The sequence below is a fragment of the Alligator sinensis genome, unplaced genomic scaffold (assembly GCF_000455745.1).
Source record: "Alligator sinensis unplaced genomic scaffold, ASM45574v1 scaffold917_1, whole genome shotgun sequence".
NCBI lineage: Eukaryota > Metazoa > Chordata > Crocodylia > Alligatoridae > Alligator > Alligator sinensis.
Genome location: NW_005841988.1, coordinates 2,839,506 through 2,860,739, shown reverse-complemented (window position 1 = coordinate 2,860,739; position 21,234 = coordinate 2,839,506). Strand labels below are relative to the sequence as shown.

The 21,234-nt window shown below is 42.7% G+C and overlaps 2 protein-coding genes across 7 annotated transcripts in view; one reads left to right on the top strand and one right to left on the bottom strand.

Annotated features, from left to right (window-relative positions):
- The window catches only part of SNAPC3 (small nuclear RNA activating complex polypeptide 3), a 50,394-nt gene that overhangs the window by 24,153 nt on the left and 5,007 nt on the right, over positions 1–21,234 (top strand). For 2 of the 5 annotated variants that reach the window (XM_025201262.1, XM_025201261.1), the window contains exon 9: positions 475–1,380. The exons of 1 other annotated variant lie outside the window; for it this stretch is intronic. In XM_025201262.1, coding sequence (XP_025057047.1) covers positions 475–667 — 193 coding nt within the window. In that variant the 3' untranslated portion in view covers positions 668–1,380. Of the gene's footprint in view, positions 1–474; positions 1,381–18,040; positions 18,150–21,234 lie in introns of those variants that run through there. 2 more of the 5 variants (XR_003093496.1, XM_025201264.1) reach the window with 2 other exon arrangements.
- PSIP1 (PC4 and SFRS1 interacting protein 1) overlaps positions 14,467–21,234 on the bottom strand; it is a 49,398-nt gene continuing 42,630 nt past the window's right edge. For both annotated transcript variants that reach the window (XM_006021336.3, XM_006021338.3), the window contains 2 exons: positions 17,998–18,109; positions 14,467–15,248 (listed from right to left, as the gene is read on the bottom strand). In XM_006021336.3, coding sequence (XP_006021398.1) covers positions 15,185–15,248; positions 17,998–18,109 — 176 coding nt within the window. In that variant the 3' untranslated portion in view covers positions 14,467–15,184. The remainder of the gene's footprint in view (positions 15,249–17,997; positions 18,110–21,234) is intronic.

Sequence of the window (21,234 nt, the reverse complement as noted above, 5' to 3'; positions counted from 1 at the left end):
GAGAATTATTAAGCTAAGCTGAAGCAGTATAACAGTGGTTTTCAACTGGGGTGACAGTAAATTAAAAAAAGTTATGGAGGGGTGCCCTAAATCTAAAAAGTTTGAGGACCACTTGTCTAAGGCATAGCCTGGGGAATAGGGGAAAATGGAGCTTTAACTGGTGTTCCTTAAGTTGTTTGGCAGGAAACGGGAGTTTCATATTATAATCTGAATAACCAGAGTTGTGCTAATAGCAGGATAGACCCAAGAAATCCCTACTACATGTTGCTGCAGAATGTGGCTGGTGAGTGGGTGTTTGGGAAACCTGTCTTTGGAGAAGAGCTTTGCCTCTAGGAGTGGCATGAAGATGATGGCAGTGATAATTAAATTAGCTAGTTGATTACTGTGTGTTTTATACATCCCTGTATTTATAGGTATTAAATGCAATCTGTCTAAGAATAGTTTTTTCTTGGGTGTGTTTCCTATACCTACTAGATATGAAACCAGTAATATGAAACACCTGTACTTTGAAACCTACAGATGGGTGACCAATGAGGACAGTCTTGCTCCAGAGGACCCCTGCTTCTTCTGTGATGTTTGTTTCCGAATGCTCCATTATGATGCAGAAGGCAACAAACTGGGAGAGTTCCTTGCTTACCCTTACGTTGATCCTGGGACTTTCAACTAAGGCTGGCCTTCACCAGGATGAATTCAGTGACCTGGATCAGTGGATCTACTGCTATGGCTGTTTGGTTGTTACAATCAGCAATCCTTCCAATGCTGCTTGGCTTGTGTCTTGGTGGGGTAATTTTGAAAAGGACAGTTTGATTTGCAAATGCAAATACATTTTTTTGAAAGCATCCTGATTTGAAAATTCTGGCCATAGTGTTTTTTGCCTCAGAGCTGACGGTAGGTACCCAGATCAGTTGAAGGAGAGTATGCGTTAAGAAACTAGAGAGAACAGTTATTCATTTTTAGGTGTTTTCTTCAAGCAGGGGTTACTTGTCATTTGCCATACATTGTCCTTTCAGTTTTCTCTCTGTGAGGGAAGAGGTGTTCGTGAACTGTACAGTTACTGATCTGTGGTCTGTGTTTCAAAAGTGGTGTGTGTGGGGCATAAATGATTTAAAAATGGGCATTATGCATTGCAAGTATTTTTAAATGGTGCTTGAATTCTCTTTATAAAGCACTGTGGAATTATTAAAAGTTACCTCTCTAGTATTTATTCTGTTTAATAATTAATAGAAGTTAATCCTATGTACCAATATTAACAGAAGTTGATCCCATGCACCAGTACAGGCTGGGGGCTGACTGGCCAGGCAACAGCTCTGCAGAAAAGGACCTGGGAGTTGCAGGGGACAATAAGCTGAATATGAGCCAGCAGTGTGCCCTTGTTGTCAAGAAGACTAATAGCATACTGGGCTGCATTGGTAGGAGTGTTGCCAGTAGGTCCAGAGAAGTGATTCTTCCCCCTCTATTCAGCGCTAGTGAGGCCGCATCTGGAGTATTGTGTTCAGTTTTGGGCCCCCCACTACAGAAAGGATGTGGACCAATTGGAGAGAGTCCAGCAGAGAGCGATAAAAATGGTGCTGGGGGACATGACTTATGAGTAAAGACTGAGGGAACTGAAGGGAAGTTTGAAAGAGGATGGAGCTAGACTGTTCTCAGTGGTGGCAGATGGCAGAACAAGGAGCAACCATCTCAAGTTGCAGCAAGGGAAGTTAGATATTAGGAAGAATTTTCTCACTAGGAAGGTGGTGAAGCACTGGAACAGGTCACCCAGACAGGTGGTAGAATCTCCATCCTTGGAGGTTTTCAGAACCTGGCTAGACAAAGCTTTGGCTGGGATGAGCTAGTTGGGGATGGCCCTGCTTTGAGCAGGGGGTTGGACTAGATGACCTCCTGAGGTCCCTTCCAACCTTTATTTTCTATGATTCTGAGTGAGAGTACCTCTGCTTGCTGAGATGTTTTGCATCCTCCCAGTAGCTTAGATCTCGTGACTCGTTTCTTAACTGATCTAGAATTCTGGAGAATTCACCAAAGCAGATCTTGGCTGGTTAGTTGTAGTGATACCATGAACTGCTTTTCTCATGTAAATTTAAAAGAAAACCCATTGTCTTTCAAAAAGTTAGTTTGTTAGGGGCCCTGTGGCACACACTGCTGTGGTATTTGCCTTGCAGGGTGTAGTAAATGAGTAGGTGGTTCTTTGTCCCAGGAAGAAAGATCTGTGGGGTTTTGTTTTGCTTTTTCAAAATCTTGTCACCTCTATTGTATGTCCTCCCTTTGAAGACTGGGTCAGAGGAAATGCTTTTGGCACTCAGATGGGAAGGTGGTGAGTTTCATGGTATATTTTTTTACACCCCTCAGGAATTTTTTGGAGCATTCAAGCAGTGATCCACCTAATACAAACAGGTCTTAGCTTAGATTATAGTTTAGGTATTAGGGAAATGCCAGTCATGGACAGCAAGCCTGAAGAAAAGAGGCCCCAGTTGCCAATGGGGAATTGATTCAGTGTTCCAGCACAGCCACCCTTTTAAAGCTTTTCAGGTGTAGGAGTATAGGTATGACTGGTATCTAGAAATTAAATCTAGAAGGCAAAAGATACAGGTAGGGATGTATGTGGTAGCCATGAGGTCTGAGACAAAAAGAAGTGCAAAAACCTACCACTCTTGGTTCCAAAATGATACCTTTTATTAGACCAACTGAGAAATTGTAAAAAAAAAAAAAATCTTTTTCTGCAAGCTTTCGGGCTCAAGTGCCCTTCATCAGGCTCACATGGTTCATCAAGGTATAAGTAGAACACTTTTTAAAAGTATTTGTGCCCTAGAGAACAGCAGGTAGATCTACAGCTCATGTACTCTATGAAAGCATTTCCAAAAATCCCCCTTAGAATGATTCTTACTGCAATGCCAAATGTTTCCCTCATTATTTGTTAGAATACTTTTCTTTACCTTCCCCAACCCCCTTTTACTTGGCTGCTTTCTCCTGACATACTGGCTTTACAGTCCTCTTCAGTATTGCAGCTGTGATCAAGACAGCTGGTATCACTTTTGAGCCTACTGCTTGGTTGTGTGATAGCTTATAATGCTGAATACTAAAAGGATAATCAGTATGGTTGTCTACTAGAAGGAACAGAAGAGCTCTGAGATGTGGAAAAAGACACCATCAAACTTGTATAGCTTAAAACAGCCTTGTTAGGGCCATACTCACATGTATTTGATGATGCCAAAAGGTACAACCTAGAACTCTTATGTGAGAGAACTGAATCTATCCATGCAAATTTCTGTTGGAGAGATGAAGAGTTGGTGTTCTCTGGCCCCATTGCATACCAAATAATGTGACTCAGATGCTACACATGGCAAAAAAAAAAAAAAAGATGTAATAAAGGAGTTTTAAAAGCTACAGTTTAACTTTTTAAGTCCCAAGAGCTGTCACAGTGTGTCTGGGTCTAGTTTTGGTTTAGTGTTTTCTTTTGAATGAGTCCTTGGAGTCAAATCAGTATTAGATCCAGCTGTCCACTCATAATTAAGTGTCTATGACACGAGCTGTGTACTTGTGTTTTGGCTACTTGTTAAATGCTCTTGGCATTTAAATGATCACAGCTTCAGAGTCTTTTTAATGCCCCACAATGATCAATGAGCAAAGATCACCTTATACTCCCTGCCTGATTTTTCATTGAGAACAGCAGAGTAATGCTGGAATGAAATGAAGCTAACTTAGTGCTTGTAGCCAGTAACTATTTAATTAGGCATTTATAAGAAAAACTAGAATGAAAAATGCAAGTGTGGAGGTCTAGAAAAAATTGAATTTAAGGCACCTGCTTTTGGACGCACAGAAGCTTACCTTGTTTCAGCCCTTCAGTTCCTGCTAGGAAGTGTAGTTGGTATTTAAAATGGTAGGTGAGGGTAGCTATACTCATAGGGATCACTAGAAAGTGTATAGAGTGAGCTTACCTTTCATCTATTACAACAATTTTCCTTTAAGGGAAAGCAGATTTGGTGCTTAACGTAACTCCTAACCTGAGACTTTGAAAGCGCTTCACTTCAAAGCATTTGATTAACTAAGTCTTCATCCCCATCATGCTGCATAAATGATACCACTTGGAGAAGTGCAGAATAGGAATCTAAGACAGTGAAGCAAAATCCAGCAGCATTACAGTAGGCTTAGCATCTCCTCATTAATAATTGTTTGCCTTTGGTTAGTGCTATGGTGAAATAGAATGTTATTTCATGCTCTAAGGAAACCTAACTAATTTCCAAGTTTCTCCTTTATTTTAGTGCCATGTACACAGCCAAAGTAACAAGTAACATGAGCAGGAAACATTGCTTTCTCACACTGCCTGGGCATGCCTGAGATTACACCACAGGAGCATCCCTTGCATTGCAAAATACCTCTTGGTATTGTTCAGCTGCCTGAATTCTAGTAAACTTGATTTTGAAAGTAAGGTGTAACCTGTAATGAAGCTAATCTTGGATTCAATTGCAGTGGGAATCTCTTGCATTAATTATGCTTTGATTCCTGCCTTCCATTTTGTGATAAGGATTTAGGAATTGATGCCATTTGTTGGAGGACAGATAGAAGGTTGAACTTTTTGCTCCACAATTTTCCTGGACTCTGCTGAAAGGAGTTTGCACTTAAAACCATGGGATCAGTACCCAGGGTACATCCATATCCAAAGTATATGGATATATAGCAGATATACATATGTAGTGTTTCTACAGTGCATTGTTCAGCTTTTACTGGTTCTTGTCCATTTGAATGAAGATTTAGTTTGCTAGTGTAAATGGCAGCCAGAGATTCAAGGGAAAGGACATATATGCATGCAATTGTAATGTATGGTATAAAAACTTGGGATATGAGGGGGGGAAAAGAGGGTCATGCATGCTGCACTGCATGATTAATTAATTATCAAGGAGTATTAATTTATCATTATCATTATCAAGAAGTATTAATTTTCAAGGTTGTCTTGGTCCCTTTATGGCTACTGAGCCACCCTGGTTTTAAAAAGATCCAGGAATGGTTAACTGGTGGAGTGGAATAGAATCTCTCCATATTTGTAAAGCTAACAGTACATCGGGATAGAAGTGTTCAAACAGTTAAGTGGAAATAGATTGTATACTGTATGGCAGCAAGTTGAACTGGAGAGCAGATAATGGATATGGAGCTAGTTTAAGTTTTCCTAAAACCTTGGAATGACCTGGTGGCTGGTGGATAGTGACATGAACATAAGTTACCTGGGTGGTGTTTTTTCTTACCAAAACTGAAAACGAGCCCCATCTCGGGTACTTGAAGAATATAATGCATCTCTTATTGGTCAAAAAGGTGTTTGCAGAAACAATTCAGACAAAAATAAGTCTATTATAAAAATTTCTATTTATTCAAAAATCCCCAAACAGCCAAATAGAAAACCCCTCTGCTGTCCTAGGCAACAAAACATTGTGGGTATTATGCAAATGCTTGGTCAGGGCTACTTTTTGTGGTTGCTAAGGTGAATGTGAACATTTTCTTTGTTGCAGAAATAGCACCACAACCTTTTTTATGTCCCCTTTATATTTAACTGTTGTAATACTTTCGCACAAGGCTACCTCTGGAGATAACCGGAATGCTGAATGTACTGAATTTGAATTCTACCAGCACTCAGCATTAAATCTACTTGGCAGAGTGGTGGTTTTAATAGCTGTGAATAAGATTCACTTAATTTAATTTTATTTTCATATGCAACTACACTTTATTTTTTTTAAGTGAAGTATGCAAAGGTAAGTGTCTCTCTCTGCATTTGTTCTACCATGAAGTTTAATTGCTTGTATCAACACCATGAATGGAAATGGTTTGTGTATATTTTACTGTTTGTCTAAAGGAAAGAATTCCCTTTGTGGATATTTTGATGTGTACTAAAACTTCTTCCTATAATGGTTTTATCTTTCAAGTGGTTACTTTAAATGGATTTTAGTATATAGCTATATGATAGAGAGTGGGTGTTGACACTATTCCTAAATTCTGTGCTTGGGTTCTGGGCTGCCTTTCAGGAAACTTTCTCCATCTGACATGATACTGCAATGCAGTGAATGGCTTAGCATTATCGTTGCTTGACCAGTTATACTTGGCTTACATATGGATACAATTGTGTGGAATAGTTTGTGGGATGGAGGCCAGCAATTGATTGTAGTTTCCTTCAAGTAAAGAACACTTTCCAGTTAGTGTCTTTATGGATTTGTCTTCTAGATCTTGAGTTAAACTAGAAAGATCTGCTGAATGAGTTAAGTCCAAGTCTCTGATTAGTAAAAAAAATTGGAGGCTTCCCCTGGATACTATGTACAAGACGTTTTCTATTAAAGTGGGGAAGAAAAGGACTTCAGAGAGAAAGCACACTACATGTTTTCCAGCGTTCAGATAACTTTCTTACCTAGTCTCAATGTTAAGGCATAAAGAAAAAAAAAAAGTAAACGCTACTAACAAAACTAAAATTCTGAGCAAAATAGTTATGTAAGAGTACAAGCAGAGATATCTGTATCGTTTACTGGTATCTGAAGGAATCAGTAAGCTCTCATGGGACTAATCTTGGGTGTGAATTAGAACCTAATTTTCAGGCCTTTGATTTGCAGGACAATCAAATAATGTAGAAACTTAATGTTTAGATGTAAGCAAAGTAAGAGGTTAAGTGCAGTCAGCAAACACTAAGAGTTAAAATTTAATCAGTACTTCAGTGTAAAGAAGTGCCTTCTTTACAAAATGCACTAGAATTGCAGTAATGATTTTGAAACTTTCTGCCTATACCCCAGGAAAAGCTACAACACCACACAGTCTTGTGATTAGAGCATTTAAAATGTTAAAAGTGACACAAAGTTTGTAAAAAGCTAATTTAATATTTCATGTATATCAGTGGTTTGGATCGTGCTACATCTGGTTGAAATACTGAAAATTGTTTTTTCACTGGATTTTCCATGCTCCACCACTGTTGGTTAAACCAGTGGGAGCTTTTTGGCAGATGTGGCACAAGTTTAAACCCTGCCCCCTCTGCAAATACTGCTCCAGTTCCCTCCCTTACCTGATGCAGCACTTGGCTCTCTGCTCCCTGCCTGATCTGCTGCTGCCAAACTCCTCTCCAGTCTGTCACATGCTGTACATAGAGGCTGCTTGTGCCACAGGTTGGCCACCCTTGTGTTAAGCCGTTCTCAGAGCAGTGGCAGTTCAGTGTTGGGTAACAAATGACCAGATTCAATGAGATGTATTGTTGAGAACCGTGTCTAGTTCTTGGCAGAACACCATGTGAGTTCATGGCTACTGTGTTGCCCAAAGCATAGCACTCTGCTCCACAAATACCAAATTAAAATAAGTGACGGAAGGTTTAAGAATATTTATGTAACACGAGTGTATCTCAAGGGTGGCTAACCAGTGGCACGTGCCACAAGTGGTGTGTGCAGCTGCTGTGTGTGGAGACCTAGCAGGGAGCAGAGAGAACTCTGGCACACCGGGCAGGGGAAAGGAACTGAGGAAGAGGCAGGTCTTAAGTTGTGGTGCGCCTGCCAAAAAGGATTGGCCTCCATTGGTATATCTGCATCATCAGCATCCTAGTGCTGAACAAAGTCTTGGCTGAGGATATGGATGCAGCTGGATACGGATGAAAAATGTACGTAACAGGAAAAATAAACCCTGAATTTAGGTAAACTAATAGCCAGAGTAAGCTAGTGGAATGGCACAGACCATTTCAGTCAGCAACACTGACTTTCACTCAGAGGACACTTTTTCTGTTTAGACCATAATGGTAATGAGAGTGCAATCAGTGAAGCCCTGATTTACCCAAAGGCCTCTTCCATTTCCTCTGCTTGCACCTCTTCCATTTCCTCTGCTTGCACCTCTTCCAATTGGATTTATCACTTCTCCTATGCAAGACATTATAGCCTTAATAAGGTGGGCAAAAACAGCATTCTAATTTCAGAAACCATAACAAATTGCAGAGATCAGTGGTGTGGATGCTGAAGTGATCACCACATTTGTGAGAACCCTTTTCACCACAACCTGCTGAGTCAGGAAAAAAAAATCCTTATTTACTTTCTTCACCATTTAGTATTTTGTAAACCCTTATGTCCCTCCTCAGGCACCTCTTCTGCAAACTGAATAGGCCTAGCCTCTTTAGTCTCTCCTCATATGGAAGCCTCTCCATACTGCTAATCATTCTTGTTGCCTTTCTCTGTACCTTCTCCATTCCTCTATGTCCTTTTTAAGATGTGGGGACCAAAACTGGGGCAATTTTCAAGGTATGAACACACCATGGATTTAAAAAGGGGCACAATGAATGAAACTTCTTGTTTTGTTCACAATTCCCTTAATAATTCCTAACATTGTTTGCCTTTTTGATGGCTGCTGAACATTGAGCTGATATTTTTAGCGAACTGTCCACAATGACTCCCAGCTCTCTCTCTTTTCTGTGTGGTAACAGTCAAAGTAGAGCCCACCATAATGTACGTATAGTTTGAGTAATTTTTGCCCATGTGCATCACTTCTTACACTTACCTACATTATATTTCATCTGCCAATTAGTTGCCTGTTAACTCAGTAGTTTAAGATCCTTCTGTAGTTCCTCAGTCTGCCTTGGTCTTTACCACTGACTCAGTTTTCTATCATTAAATCAATTTCTAATCCAGAAGTAGATCTTCCCTGTAATCCAGGAGTGGTCAACCTCCTGGCCTGTGGGCCTCTCTACAGGCTGGGAAACCTGGTGGCAAAAAGCAGTAGCAGTTAATACTGCCACCCCTCACCCACTGCCAAATTCCTGAGTCCTATGTGGATTGGGCCCCTACTATGCCGGCCCTATGCGCCAGATCTGACTAGGTACTTGCCTATGGGGCAACATGGTTGGGCATCATTGCTGTAATACCATGACTTCCCAACTTCATTAAGGGCCTTTATGGGGGATGTTGTTAAAAGCTTTTTAGAAGCTCAGATATACTGTCAACTGCATCACCCTGATCTACCTGCTTGATAGGTTGGTGAAGCATGATTTCCCTTGGACAGAACCATGCTGATTCCTCCTCAGGAAGTCATGTTCATTCATGTGCTCAACAATTCTTTTATTGTTTCTACCAGTTTTCCAGGAACAGAAGTTAGATTTACCAGCATATTAGTTTGTTGGGTCTCCTTTAGAGCCTTTTAAAAATAGTTGAGTCACCTTGGCAACCCTCCAGTCCTCTGGTACTGAGGCTCTTTATAGTGATAGGTTACATACTACAGTTAGGGAGTTTGGCAGTTTCCAATCTAAGCTCTTTCAGGACTCTAGGGTGAATGCCATTAGACCCTGGTGATTTGCTACTTGGTCCATCAGTTTCCTCTACAAACTCATCTACTGAAACATCAATTTGGGTTAGCTCCACAGCCTTGTCCCTAGGGAGGACTGGATCCGATGAAGGAATCCACACCGCAAAACCCTGAAGCTTGTATTAAGCTACAAGGAATGATTGGTTTAGCAATTCAGGAGTTACAGCTACAGCTCAAACTAGATACATCTGCCCACTACTTTCCTAGCTTGTGTTGGCAACAACCGAGCACCCACCTGCCCCCCACCCATGAGCAGTCTCCCTCCTTGCCCCTCCAGTGTTGTGTGAATGGGAGTTGGATAATAGCCAACACAAGTTTATCTCAAGGCAATACACTTCAGTGGATCAGTGCTGAAAGACAGGATCACCCAATGCCTAGACCATTCCTAATTATGGTCTTGCATGTTCTTAAAAACTTTCAGTGATGGAGATAGCAAACATCCTACTGTCCGACCTCAATCTCTTGATTGTAAATTTTAAGTCTATTGCCGTGTTAAAACAAAAAAGGCATGCAGTAATGTAGGAATCCCATCACAGACTAGTCTGAGGACACAGCAAGAGATTCAGGGTTAGTACAAAAAAACCCCTCCATGGGATTGCCTCATCTGTCACTGACAAAGACCAGTACTAAAGAATACAGTTATTCCATATTCCTGATGTATCCATAGTATTGGTAACTATCAACGTAAGCAATGCCGCTAGTTAGAGCATTAAGTTTGTTTTGGCAACCAATGATGTTTATGTGCGGGCCGGGAGCGACCCGAGCCCTTTTCGCGCTGCACGCGGGCTGTGGCCAGCAGCCTGGGCACGCCGAGGCGGAGAGGGAAGGCCTTCAAGCTGGAACTAGGCACGGACGCGTAGCGGTAGTTTAAAAGATTATTTACTTACACCGAGATGGCAGTGGTGTAGGCTGGAAAGCTTGATTAAGTTGCAGTTACAGACAGACAACACAGACGGTCTCGTGGAGGTTGCTAGGCTCCACGGGGCAGAGCTCCGGATGCTCTGGGTGAACGAGCCACCAAAATAGGAATCGTAAGTACGTCTTATAAAAGTTGCGTTCGAAGACGGGAAGAGGTGGGCGGTGGATCAGGCCGCCACGCTCCTCTGGATCTCACACAGGGTTTCTATTACCCTGCCGTGTACCCAGAGTCCCCACGAGATGGATGTGGAGTCCTCTTCGGCTTGGGCGGAAACCGCTCAAGCTTTTTATACGGCTACCAGGCCAATCGCTAGCCGACACGTGAAAATAATTTAGCACTGGCCAATCACGGGGAACAAATTTGCATCCCAGTGGCAGGAACTCTTTTGCACCGTGCATTCCTCTTGCAACATGAGCAATGCACCCTGCAAAAGAAGCTGCAGAAAAGGCGGGAAACTGGTCCCTGCACCGGGGTTTCCTCTGCTACAGGAAACTCTCCCGTGCAATGCTCTGCAACTTGGCGGGGATAATTCTGGTGCCGAAGCACACACACAATCATGCCTTTTGGGTCATGACAGTTTATACCAGATAAACATTCATATTACGTTAGCAAATGTGAAGTTAGAAGTTAGCATCAATAATGCAACTTCCATGCTACCAAAAATGTAAAGAAAACATGACATTGCACAATAAATAGCCTTCCCAAACTCTATTTGCCTAAGACCACGTGTTTGCAGTGAAGTTTCATAGTTGGTAGGGTTGGAAGGGACTGGAGCAGACCATCAAGTCCGACCCCCTGCCATGGCAGGAAAGAGTACTGGGGCCAAATGACCCCAGCAAGGTGTTCATCTAACCTCCTCTTAAAGACCCCCAGGGTAGGAGCCAGCACCACTTCTCTTGGAAGTTGGTTCCAGATCCTAGCCGCACTGACTGTGAAGTAGCGCCTCCTGATGTCTAGTCTGAATCTACCCTCTGCCAGCTTGTGACCGTTATTTCTAGTCACTCCTGGTAGTGTTCAGGGGAACAGGGACTCCCCCAGTGCCTGCTGGTCCCCCCCTGACTAGTTTGTAACAGGCCACTAGATCCCCCCTCAGCCTTCTCTTGTGGAGGCTGAACAGGTTCAGGTCCCTTAGCCTCTCCTTGTAGGGCCTGCCCTGCTGACCCCTGCTCATGCAGGTGACCCTCCTCTGGACCCTCTCCATGTTGTCCACATCCCTCCTGAAGTGCGGTGCCCAGAACTGGATGCAGTACTCCAACTGCGGCCTGACCAGTTCCGCATAGAGGGGGAGGATCACCTCCTTGGACCTGCTCGAGGTGCATCTGTGGATGCATGACAAGGTGTAGTTGGCCTTCCTAACCGCGTCCCCACCCTGTTGGCCCATGTTCATGTTGGCATCAATAATGACTCCAAGATCCTTTTCTGCCTCTGCACTGACAAGAAGGGAGTTCCCCAGCCTGTAGGTATGCTGCTGGTTCTTCCTCCCCAAGTGCAGTACCTTGCACATGTCAGTGCTGAAACCCATCCTGTTCTCATCCACCCACCCCTGTAACCTGTCTAGGTCCAATTGCAGCCTATTCCTCCCTTCTAGCGTGCCCACATCCCCCCACATCTTAAGTGTCATCAGCAAATTTGAACAGGGTCTTTTTTACCCCCCTCGTCACTGATGAAGATGAACAGCACAGGTTCAAGGACCGAGCCCTGGGGGACCCTACTGCCCACATCCCTCCAGGTTGAAAACAACCCATCCACCACCACTCTGGGTGCGGCCCTCCAGCCAGTTAGTGACCCATTTGACTGTGTAGGTGTCGACACCACAGTCCCCTAATTTTTTAATGAGAATGGGGTGAGAGACAGTGTTGAAAGCCTTCCTAAAGTCCAGAAAGACTATGCCCACTGCTACCCATGTCTAAGGATTTTGTGACCTGGTCATAGAAGGCCACCAGGTTGGTCTGACAGGACCTTCCTCTAATAGGTGTGTTGATTGTCAGGTGTGTTGAGGCTAAGCATAACCTCCGCTGCTGGCCCCTCGTGGACATACGCCAGGATAATTCTTTCAAAAAGCTTACCCAGGATAGAGGTAAGACTGACTGGCCTATGGTTTCCTGGGTCCTCCTTCCTCCCTTTTTTGATAATGGGGACCACACTGGCCCTTTTCCAGTCCTCCGGCACCACGCCAGAGCACCGCGAGTGTTCGTAAAGCCGTGCCAGGGGTCGCGCAATGACCTCTGCCAATTCCCTCAGCACTCTGGGGTGGAATCATCACGACCAGCTGATTTAAACATGTCCAGTCCCTCCAGAAGTTCCCTGACTAGATCCTCACTGACCCTAGGCCTGGGTGCGCCTCCCCTGGGGCCTGAGGAGGTCTGGGGGTGGGGGGCTGGTCTGGTCCCTGCTCAGGAAAATGGAGGCAAAGAAGTTGTTAAATAGGTTAGCCTTGTCATCTTGTGTGACAACCAGATTTCCTAGCATGTCTTGCAGAGGCCCCACGTTACCCGGTACCTTCTTTTTGCCCCGTATGTATTTAAAAAAAGACTTCTTGTCCTTGATCCAGGTAGCTAGTCCCAGTTCCATCTCTGCCTTGGCCTTCCTGACTGCCCCGAGCAACTGAGGTATAGAACTCTCTGGTGATGGCCCCTCCCTTCCATTGGGTGTACGGCTCCCTTTTAGCTAGGAGCCATTCCCGTATGCTTTTGGTGAGCCATGGGGGCTTTTGTGCCCTTTTGCCCCCTTTGATCCATGTTGGGGATTACCTCTCTTTGGGCTTGGAGGATCGTCTCCTTAAGGAACGACCACTCTTCCTGGACACCTGCCTCCCCTCCCCTCCCCTCCGGGACCTCAGTACCTCCCCAACTATTCTCCTTACCTCACTGAAGTCCAGGGCTGCTGTCTTGCTGCAGGCCTTTGACACCCCGCACTGGATGGTGAATTCTAGCAGGCGATGATCGCTGTCACCCAGGTGGTTGAGCACCCGCAGCCCCCTCATGAGGTTGTCGCCTGTGGCCAGCACCAGGTCCAACAAGGTGTCTCCCCTGGTGGGGCTATGCACCTCCTGGGTTAGATGGAGGTCCTGTATTTTGGCTAGGAACTTATGTGAGTGGTCAGACCTGGCTGACTGTTCTTCCCAGCAGATATCTGGAAAGTTCAGGTCACCCATGTCCTAATTAGAACCCAAGTTCTAATTTATCTTTTTCTAAACAAGTAGTTTTCAATCTGTGGTGCGTGGACCCCTGTGGGTCTGCAGACTGTCTAAGGGGTCCATGAAAGATGACCATGATCAATCGAAAGTATGTGCATATCCACATTTACAATTCAAAATGCACTTCCTTTTGGAATTTCCAGAGGCCCACAATCCCATTTAACATTTTTTGGGGGGTCCACAAAATGAGTAGAGGTTGAAAACCACTGTTATAAACCATGACTGTCTAACTGAAGGCCCCCAAGAAGTTAAAATTATGGCCCCCAGGCTCTCACCCCAGCCACTGTTCCACTCAGCCAGTCTCTCCAGCCTCTGTCTGCTACACCCTGCCCTAGTTGGGGGTAGTGGGGGGAATGTAGTGTGGTATAGTCCAGGGAGCTGAGGGTAAGTGGGTCACACGTGGGGTTGGAGAGGGAAGAGGGGCTGATGCAGCAGGGGAGAGCATGTTCAGCGTAGTGGCCCATAGCTCTTTTGGTGCTGCCCATGCTTTGTGTGGCCCATGGGAGCTTCGAAGCTGGGCAACCCTGTTCTAAACTCTAGAAGAGGGAGAGCAGATTGTCTTTGAAGTTTTCAGGGAAATCTTACAAGATGGTAAAACAATTAAATTTCCCAGTACTAGAAACTGCTGTCTGTAAGATACTAATGGAAAATCCAAACTTACTTCCTTTTAGCCTTCTTGGTGGAATGGCACCACCTGCTGCCTTCAAATTCTACATTTATTTCTGTATTAGCATTTAGTGTAGAAAAAAACCAACACAATTGCACATGGTGTAAAGCAATTCAAGTAACTGGACTTTGTAGACAGGAAGTCCCTGTACACCTGAGTTTTTGGCCAACTACAAATAACTATAAATCTGATGCAATGCTTAGCAACAATACTTAGGTATGAATCCATAGACAACCATAGATAACCTAAATCTAGCATCAGAATCAAAGAACACGTTTCACAAAATACACTGAAAAACCAAAACTATTCATATAATTTTGGGTTCATTTTCAAAATTAGTCCAAAAGAATGGGTGTCCATTTACACAACTCACAAAATATGCAGAACCACGTGTTTCTGTATCAGTTGAAATTCTTTAATTTTTAGAAATGTTCAAGACTGTTTTCTGATCAGTGTGCATCAGTAGGTTCTGTGGAAACACTGGTTCAGTTTTTTTTCCCCTAGTATGACATCTATCATACCAAAAGCATATTATGGAAAGTCACATAGCATAAATTGGCACAATGAGTTTGCAAGAACAAAACTAAACCTCTGTATTAAAAAATGAGTGATTAAGTATACTCAGACATTAACATTTCAACTGCTATAAAAGTGTTGCTTTCAATTCTACAAAACACAGTGAAAAGACACCCTGACAAATATCTGTTTTGAAAACTATGCACAAATAGGTCAGTATTTTAGGAAGAGACTAGGTTTATACAAATAAAGCATTTGGGCAGTTTAAGAAGTGTCACTCTTTTCAACAAGACAAACATACAGTAGTCAGATAAAAATATACTACAGCTCTAACTCCTGTAACACAAGCATTCATTTCCTAAATGGATTTTTTCACACTTGAACTGTGTATTGCCTGTTAATACTGGACGAAACTATCAGCAAGGATGTTTAAATACTTTTAAAACCAAGATTAAAGGGGGCTTTATTCCACAAAATTTTTAACATTAAAATACTATGCTTATAAAATTATTTAAAACTTTCAGCAGTCTATAGATTTTAAATGCAAAACATAACAATCCTCTGTAATTTGTACTTAAAAAAAATTCCAGTGGCATCATTTATTTTCAGAGGCGGATTCTTTTGCTGTTTTCTCAGACTCTCTTTCTTCACCAGATGTTCTAGAAGAATAAAAGCAGTGAGGGTTAATGCTACTACCTACACAAAGAACACTTAAATTTCTCCCTGTAGAAATAAGTAAAGTATGTTAGATCCTATTTTTAAAACGGACCACTTCAGTAGGGAGCACATGCTTATTTAGTAAACAACTTCTAATAGTTGTAACTTAATACTGCTCTACTGCCATTGAATTACTCATTGCACCCAGAACTTTTCCAAGATATACATGTTTGCAATCTAACTAAATAATCAACCAATTAAAGGTTTCTTCATAATCTTTCCAAAGCATCCATGCATATAAAATTATACAAAACAACTGTCTTTTCTAAAGCTGTTAACACAGCACAGCTTCAAAGGGAATGAAAATAGATGCTACCACAATTTCCAGCCACCAAATAGGTTGATATGTCAGTGCTCCATTCTAAAGGAATTAACTGTTTAAACTGGTATCACTATCCATTATATTTCAATGTAAATTCAGAAAGAAAATTTATGCATTCTTATGCTCAGACAGACATGCCCCATTCCTTGAGCTGTTTACAAAAGAATGTTTAGGTAATAAACTAGGTGAAAAATTAGTAGTTGATGAATGTCTTTTATTAGGTATTATGTATGTAATTGTTTTCTTTGTTAATGTAAAAAAATGCTGGCGATACATAGCCTGTTGGATGCAAAGATTTTATTGCTGCCAATTCAAGGCTGATTTGGGGGTATTAAATCTGGGGAGCAGTGTTTTTTTAAACAAGAAATTTGACTTTACATATTTGAGTCTTATTCAAACAATTGTGTGAAAACAGGGGTTGTCAAACAGAGCAGCTCTGCAGGCTGTATTGGGCCCACTGGACAACCAGTATGGCTGGGGATAAACTGCCTGCTACAGAACTGGGGGCCCTTGGGCCTTCGTGGACTTGCCAACTGGCAGCAGAAGGGCAACTGAGGGCTGACAAAGCCTAATTGCTCTCCAGTTGCTTCTCCCATCTGCACTTTGTGGCCACATGTTGCCAGCCCTCACCCTCGTGCCTGAGCTGGAGCCACTGGCATGCCATGGAACATGCAACACTAGCAACAGCTCTAGAACAGTGCATGTGGTAAAGGCAATCACTGCCATGTGCTCTGCATCACAACCAGAGCAAGAACTGCTGCACCACCGCATGCTCCAGCTTGGGATTGGAGATGAAGCCATTGCTTCCTCATGCCCTGGGTTGAGATCTGGCCTGGAGTATATAGCAAGTTTGACACCTTGGTCAAAGGCCTTCTCCACAGGAGAGTTTCACCATTTTTAATAAAGATAGTAAAAACTTTAAATTGAAATTGGTTTAGCCTTCAATACTGGGGCTGCATAAACACTTATTTAGGTTTAACCAAACTAAATCAGGATTGATCAAATTGAGAAGAGATTTAAGCTAAATACAATAAAGCTCCCCTTAAGAGCCTATATTTGTTCAAATAAGTCTGGTTTATTTAAATCTGGATTATTAAACCACATTGTGTTAGAACGCTGACACAGCAAACACTAGCATCTCCTAACCAGACTGTTTAAAGTTCAGGCCCATGCTGCTAGAATGACCAGTTTCATTCCTCTGTAGGCTGAAGGGAATCCCTCCACATATTCAGCTAGAGATTCATAAAGCAGGACTATACCAGGTGAGACAGATACCAAAAGCTAAGAATCTACAAGAGAAAAATCTAGCAACAAAACTTGCTCATTTTCAGGAACGTGCTGACCACACATGCTGGGGTTTTAAAAGGGCAATGAGACACAAGTAGGGAATGGGGGATGATGGGTCAAGCAGCAGAGGGTCAGACTACATCCTCCCTCCCTCCCCAGCCACCGCTTTCCCTGCAGCAGTGGTGGGGAGAGGGCTGAATGATCTTCCAATAACTATACTCTAGACATTGAAAATTGTAAAATAGATTAAGAGGTTGGTGTTTTTTCACAATGACATAATGCAATGGGTGCAGGTGTGCCACAAACTAGCCCCACACCTTCCCCAAGTACCACTCCAAACCCCTTCCCTTGCCTGATCTGTTGCTGCTCTGCTTTCTGCCCTGTCTCTTGCTGCCTTGTTTCCTCCCAAGTCTGCTGTGTGCCACACAGTGGCTGCTTATGACAAAACAAGGAGCAACGATCTCAAGTTGCAGCAAGGGAGGTTTAGGTTAGACATTAGGAATAATATTCTCACTAGGAGGGTAGTAAAACACTGGGGACAGGTTACCCAGAGAGGTTGTGTAAGCTCTATCCTTGGAGGTTCTCTGGCCACAGAGCTTTGGCTGGGATGATCTAGCTGGGAATGGTTCTGCTTTGAGCAGGGACTTGGACTAGATGACCTCCTGAGGTCCCTTCCAACCCTAACTTCCTATGATTCTATGATGTGTTACTTGCAGCACACATACTGCAGATTGCCCACCCTGACACAATAAAGCCCCAATTAGCTGTCCAATACTTCAAAGCATGGGATTTTTTTTTCTTTTAATTAAAAGCGCAAGAGATTGGCTTATGTTTGAGAAAAAATAAATAAAACCCAGTGGTCCAATAATGGTGGTTCCACATTGGCTAATGCAGAGTTCAGTGAAAGCAGAGATCCAATATGTAAGGTCTAGAAGTGGCCTGAACTTTCACCTGTCCTTCAGGCTGTTCAAAGTTTATGGAGATGCTGGCTTAATGTTATCTCGGGGGAAGAGAGATAGTGAATGAGTGCACATACCATAAAAGATTTAGCCCTTTCGTTCTAAGATTAGAACTATGCTCACTTTTTCCTGGTGCTGACTTCATGCTTGTCTCTCTTTTCCTCAGTGCTGTCTCCATTGTGTTGCAACTGGTTGGTGTCTTGAGAATCAGGCCCTCCATTCAGCATCTTTGAACCTTTTAATGTTACAAAGACAAAAAGTTGGTGCTGCAATAGGTAAGCAGAAACCAAACTTAACAAAAAAGATGCAGAATCTTTTTTGCCTTTAATATCAACATCTGCACTATGAAAGTTTGCTACCCCTAATCCTAACATTTAACAGCAGAGAGAATATAATTGGAAAGCAAAAACACTGTACCAGATTCTGTCTATCTACCTAGATCAGCCTCACAATTTCCTTGAGTATTTAAGTAAAACAAGCAGGCATTCTCCTTTTTACAAAGAATACTTAAGAAGCCAAAACTAACAATGGTATAAAATGCTGTTGAAATCCATCGCTTGCAAGTTAATCGGTGTTCTAACTATTCGCAACACATTCCATACAAATGCAAGTACTGGATAAGTTAAGTCAAGTCTGTTTAAGTTAAAAAAGCACATGGCTTATTAAAAAAAAACAAACAACAAAAAACAAAACAGACAGGAAATACAATGTGGTCAGCTTCAAGAGATTTTCAGTTCTTCTGGGGTATGGCCAGGCTGGAGACATGAAGGGGACTCTCATGCAACTGTAGCAGCTCTCCCTCCCCTGCTGAAACAAAGGCCACTTTCTTCAGGGATGTACTAAGAGACTACAGTAGGAAAGAGGACTGTGCATATTGTGCTACAATGATTTAAAAATCTCAATTTTCCACATCTGAAGACCCATTATCTTCTATATAATATGATGTGGCAGTATTTTACTGGAAGTTTTAAGAAAACAAAACTAAAAAGTATGATTAAGTAGTCTAGTACTCCATGTGTGTCAGTTACTGGGAGTAATGGACTGAACAGTGATCCAAGAAAGTTAAATTGCTCCGTGAGTTTTACCACAAAACTAACTATATGTATATGCATTATAAGAGTGAATGGTAAAATAGATTAAATTAACAAGCACTTTGACACTTAGATGTTATAGGCTTTAGTTTATATTTCAGGTAAAAAACCAAAACAAACAACTGAACAGGGACAAGTTTTTCCTCCTGTCACTACAGGAAAAAAAGTCTCATGTTACAAGTGGAGTTTCTAATCAAAGATGCTATGGGTTACTTAACTGAAGTCGCTAAAAATATATCCCATTTTCACAGACACAAACTTTTCTACTTCCCCCCTCAATTCTATGTTCTAATTAAGAAGCATATGGATTCAAACCAATAATGGTATAATTGTCCCAATACCTAAAGATTATCTTCTATCAATCCCTTTGAGAGGGTGATACTAGAAGGCAGAAGACCCATCTTAAAACAATATTCTTCATAAAAAAAGGAGCCCAATCCTGATTCAGAGCACATGCAAGGTCAGATTTCAGGAAAACACTTGAGCAGCAGCCTCATTTTCTTGATAGAGGCAACAAATATACAGGTTTCCCTTCCTTTATGCTGTACATTAGGCCTGTGTGAAGTGGCTAGTATTCACTTTAAATTTGGCCGATACAAGGGACAGTGATTTGATTTGGTGATTCGAATCGCTGTCCCGAATCGATTCGGCCAAATCTCTGAATCAAACAGGCCCCATTTCCTGCCTGCTCTCCCAGCCCCGTCAATGGCTGCCCCGCCCAGCCCCAGTATCTCAGGACTTAAAAATAAACAAACAAAAGCCCTGCACTCACTGGCTCCTGCCAGGCAGGGGGGTAACCCCTACTGCATGGGGGGGCTCTGCCACAAGCCCCACCGACTGCTGCAGCAGCTGGTGAGTGCAAGGGTTTTTTTTGTTTTTTTTAAAGTGCTGGGATGCTGGGGCCAGGCAGGGCAGCCATTGACAGGGCTGGGAGAGTGGGAGGGGGGCAGGGCCTGGTAGGGGTCCCCCTATGGTTCCCTCCTCCAACTCTTCCCCACCCCGGCCAACTTACCAGCAGAGTTGTGGCTGCCTGAATCACCAAATCTCCAAAGCTTTTCTGAATCAATTTGAACCTTTTTAGCGATCTCCCAATTCAATTTGGATTCGGAGGTTTGGTCGCTGAATTGGGCCAAATCTCCTCTGAATTGAATTGGTAACCGAAGCTTCTCTCAGCCCTACTGTACATGTGCTCCTGGAAAACGGCTCATAACCTGAATTTGCATATGGGGAACCCATTTTACAATGTAACAAATAGGGATACATTCCAAGACCTCAACTTTACTGATTCCCAGACCCATTTCTACCACTTTTACAAAACAATATTGGTATTCATCAATAGCAGACAGTACACACAAGCACAGGGCACTATCATAATGGGGATGGTAACTACAGAAACACGTGTCGCAGACAGCGAGTAAGGAGCACAGATCCACACAGGCATGTGTCACTCCCACAAAGCAGCTAACTTGCGGGCTTCTACCACGCTGATTGCATAAGAGTGAATTTACCTGGCATATAATGAATTTTGGGTATAAAAAGTGTCATCGCATAAGAGCAAATTCGCACATACAGAACCTGCATAAAGCGAGGGAAACCCATATGTATATTTTACTACTAGAATGCATACAGATTAATTTGTTCTTTGATAACCTCTTTTCATTTAAATCCAGCAGCCAAGAAAAATCTAACACATTCAGTTACTTTCAAAGAAAATGTGTGGGTATTGGTACCAAAAGCTGCTCAAAGGTGGGAGAAATAACACTCTCTTCCAGTTACCAAATAGCAAGAACCCTTATTATTCCATGCCAACCTTTAATTCATTTAATAATTTTTTATTGTAATGTCCCAAAAGTTGTTCTCTCATTTTCTGCAAAATAAAGGCCCCGAGCACTACCAGGAGTGACTAGAAATAACGGTCACAAGCTGGCAGAGGGTAGATTCAGACTAGACATCGGGAGGCGCTACTTTACAGTCAAGACGGCTAGGGTCTGGAACCAACTTCCAAGGGAAGTGGTCCTCACTCCTACCCTGCAGGTCTTTAAGAGGAGGCTAGATAGACATCTTGCCAGGGTCGTCTGACACCAGTACTCTTTCCTGCCTGTGGCAGGAGGTCGGACTTGATGATCTGCTCAGATCCCTTCTGACCCTACTATGAAACTGTGATATTCCTTCAGCCAGTTCCATCTGCACCCTAGGATGAACTTCAGTCTGCTTTTTTTAATTCCTTCCAGTTGGTCAGGAGCACTCTCACCTGCTCTTTACTTATGAT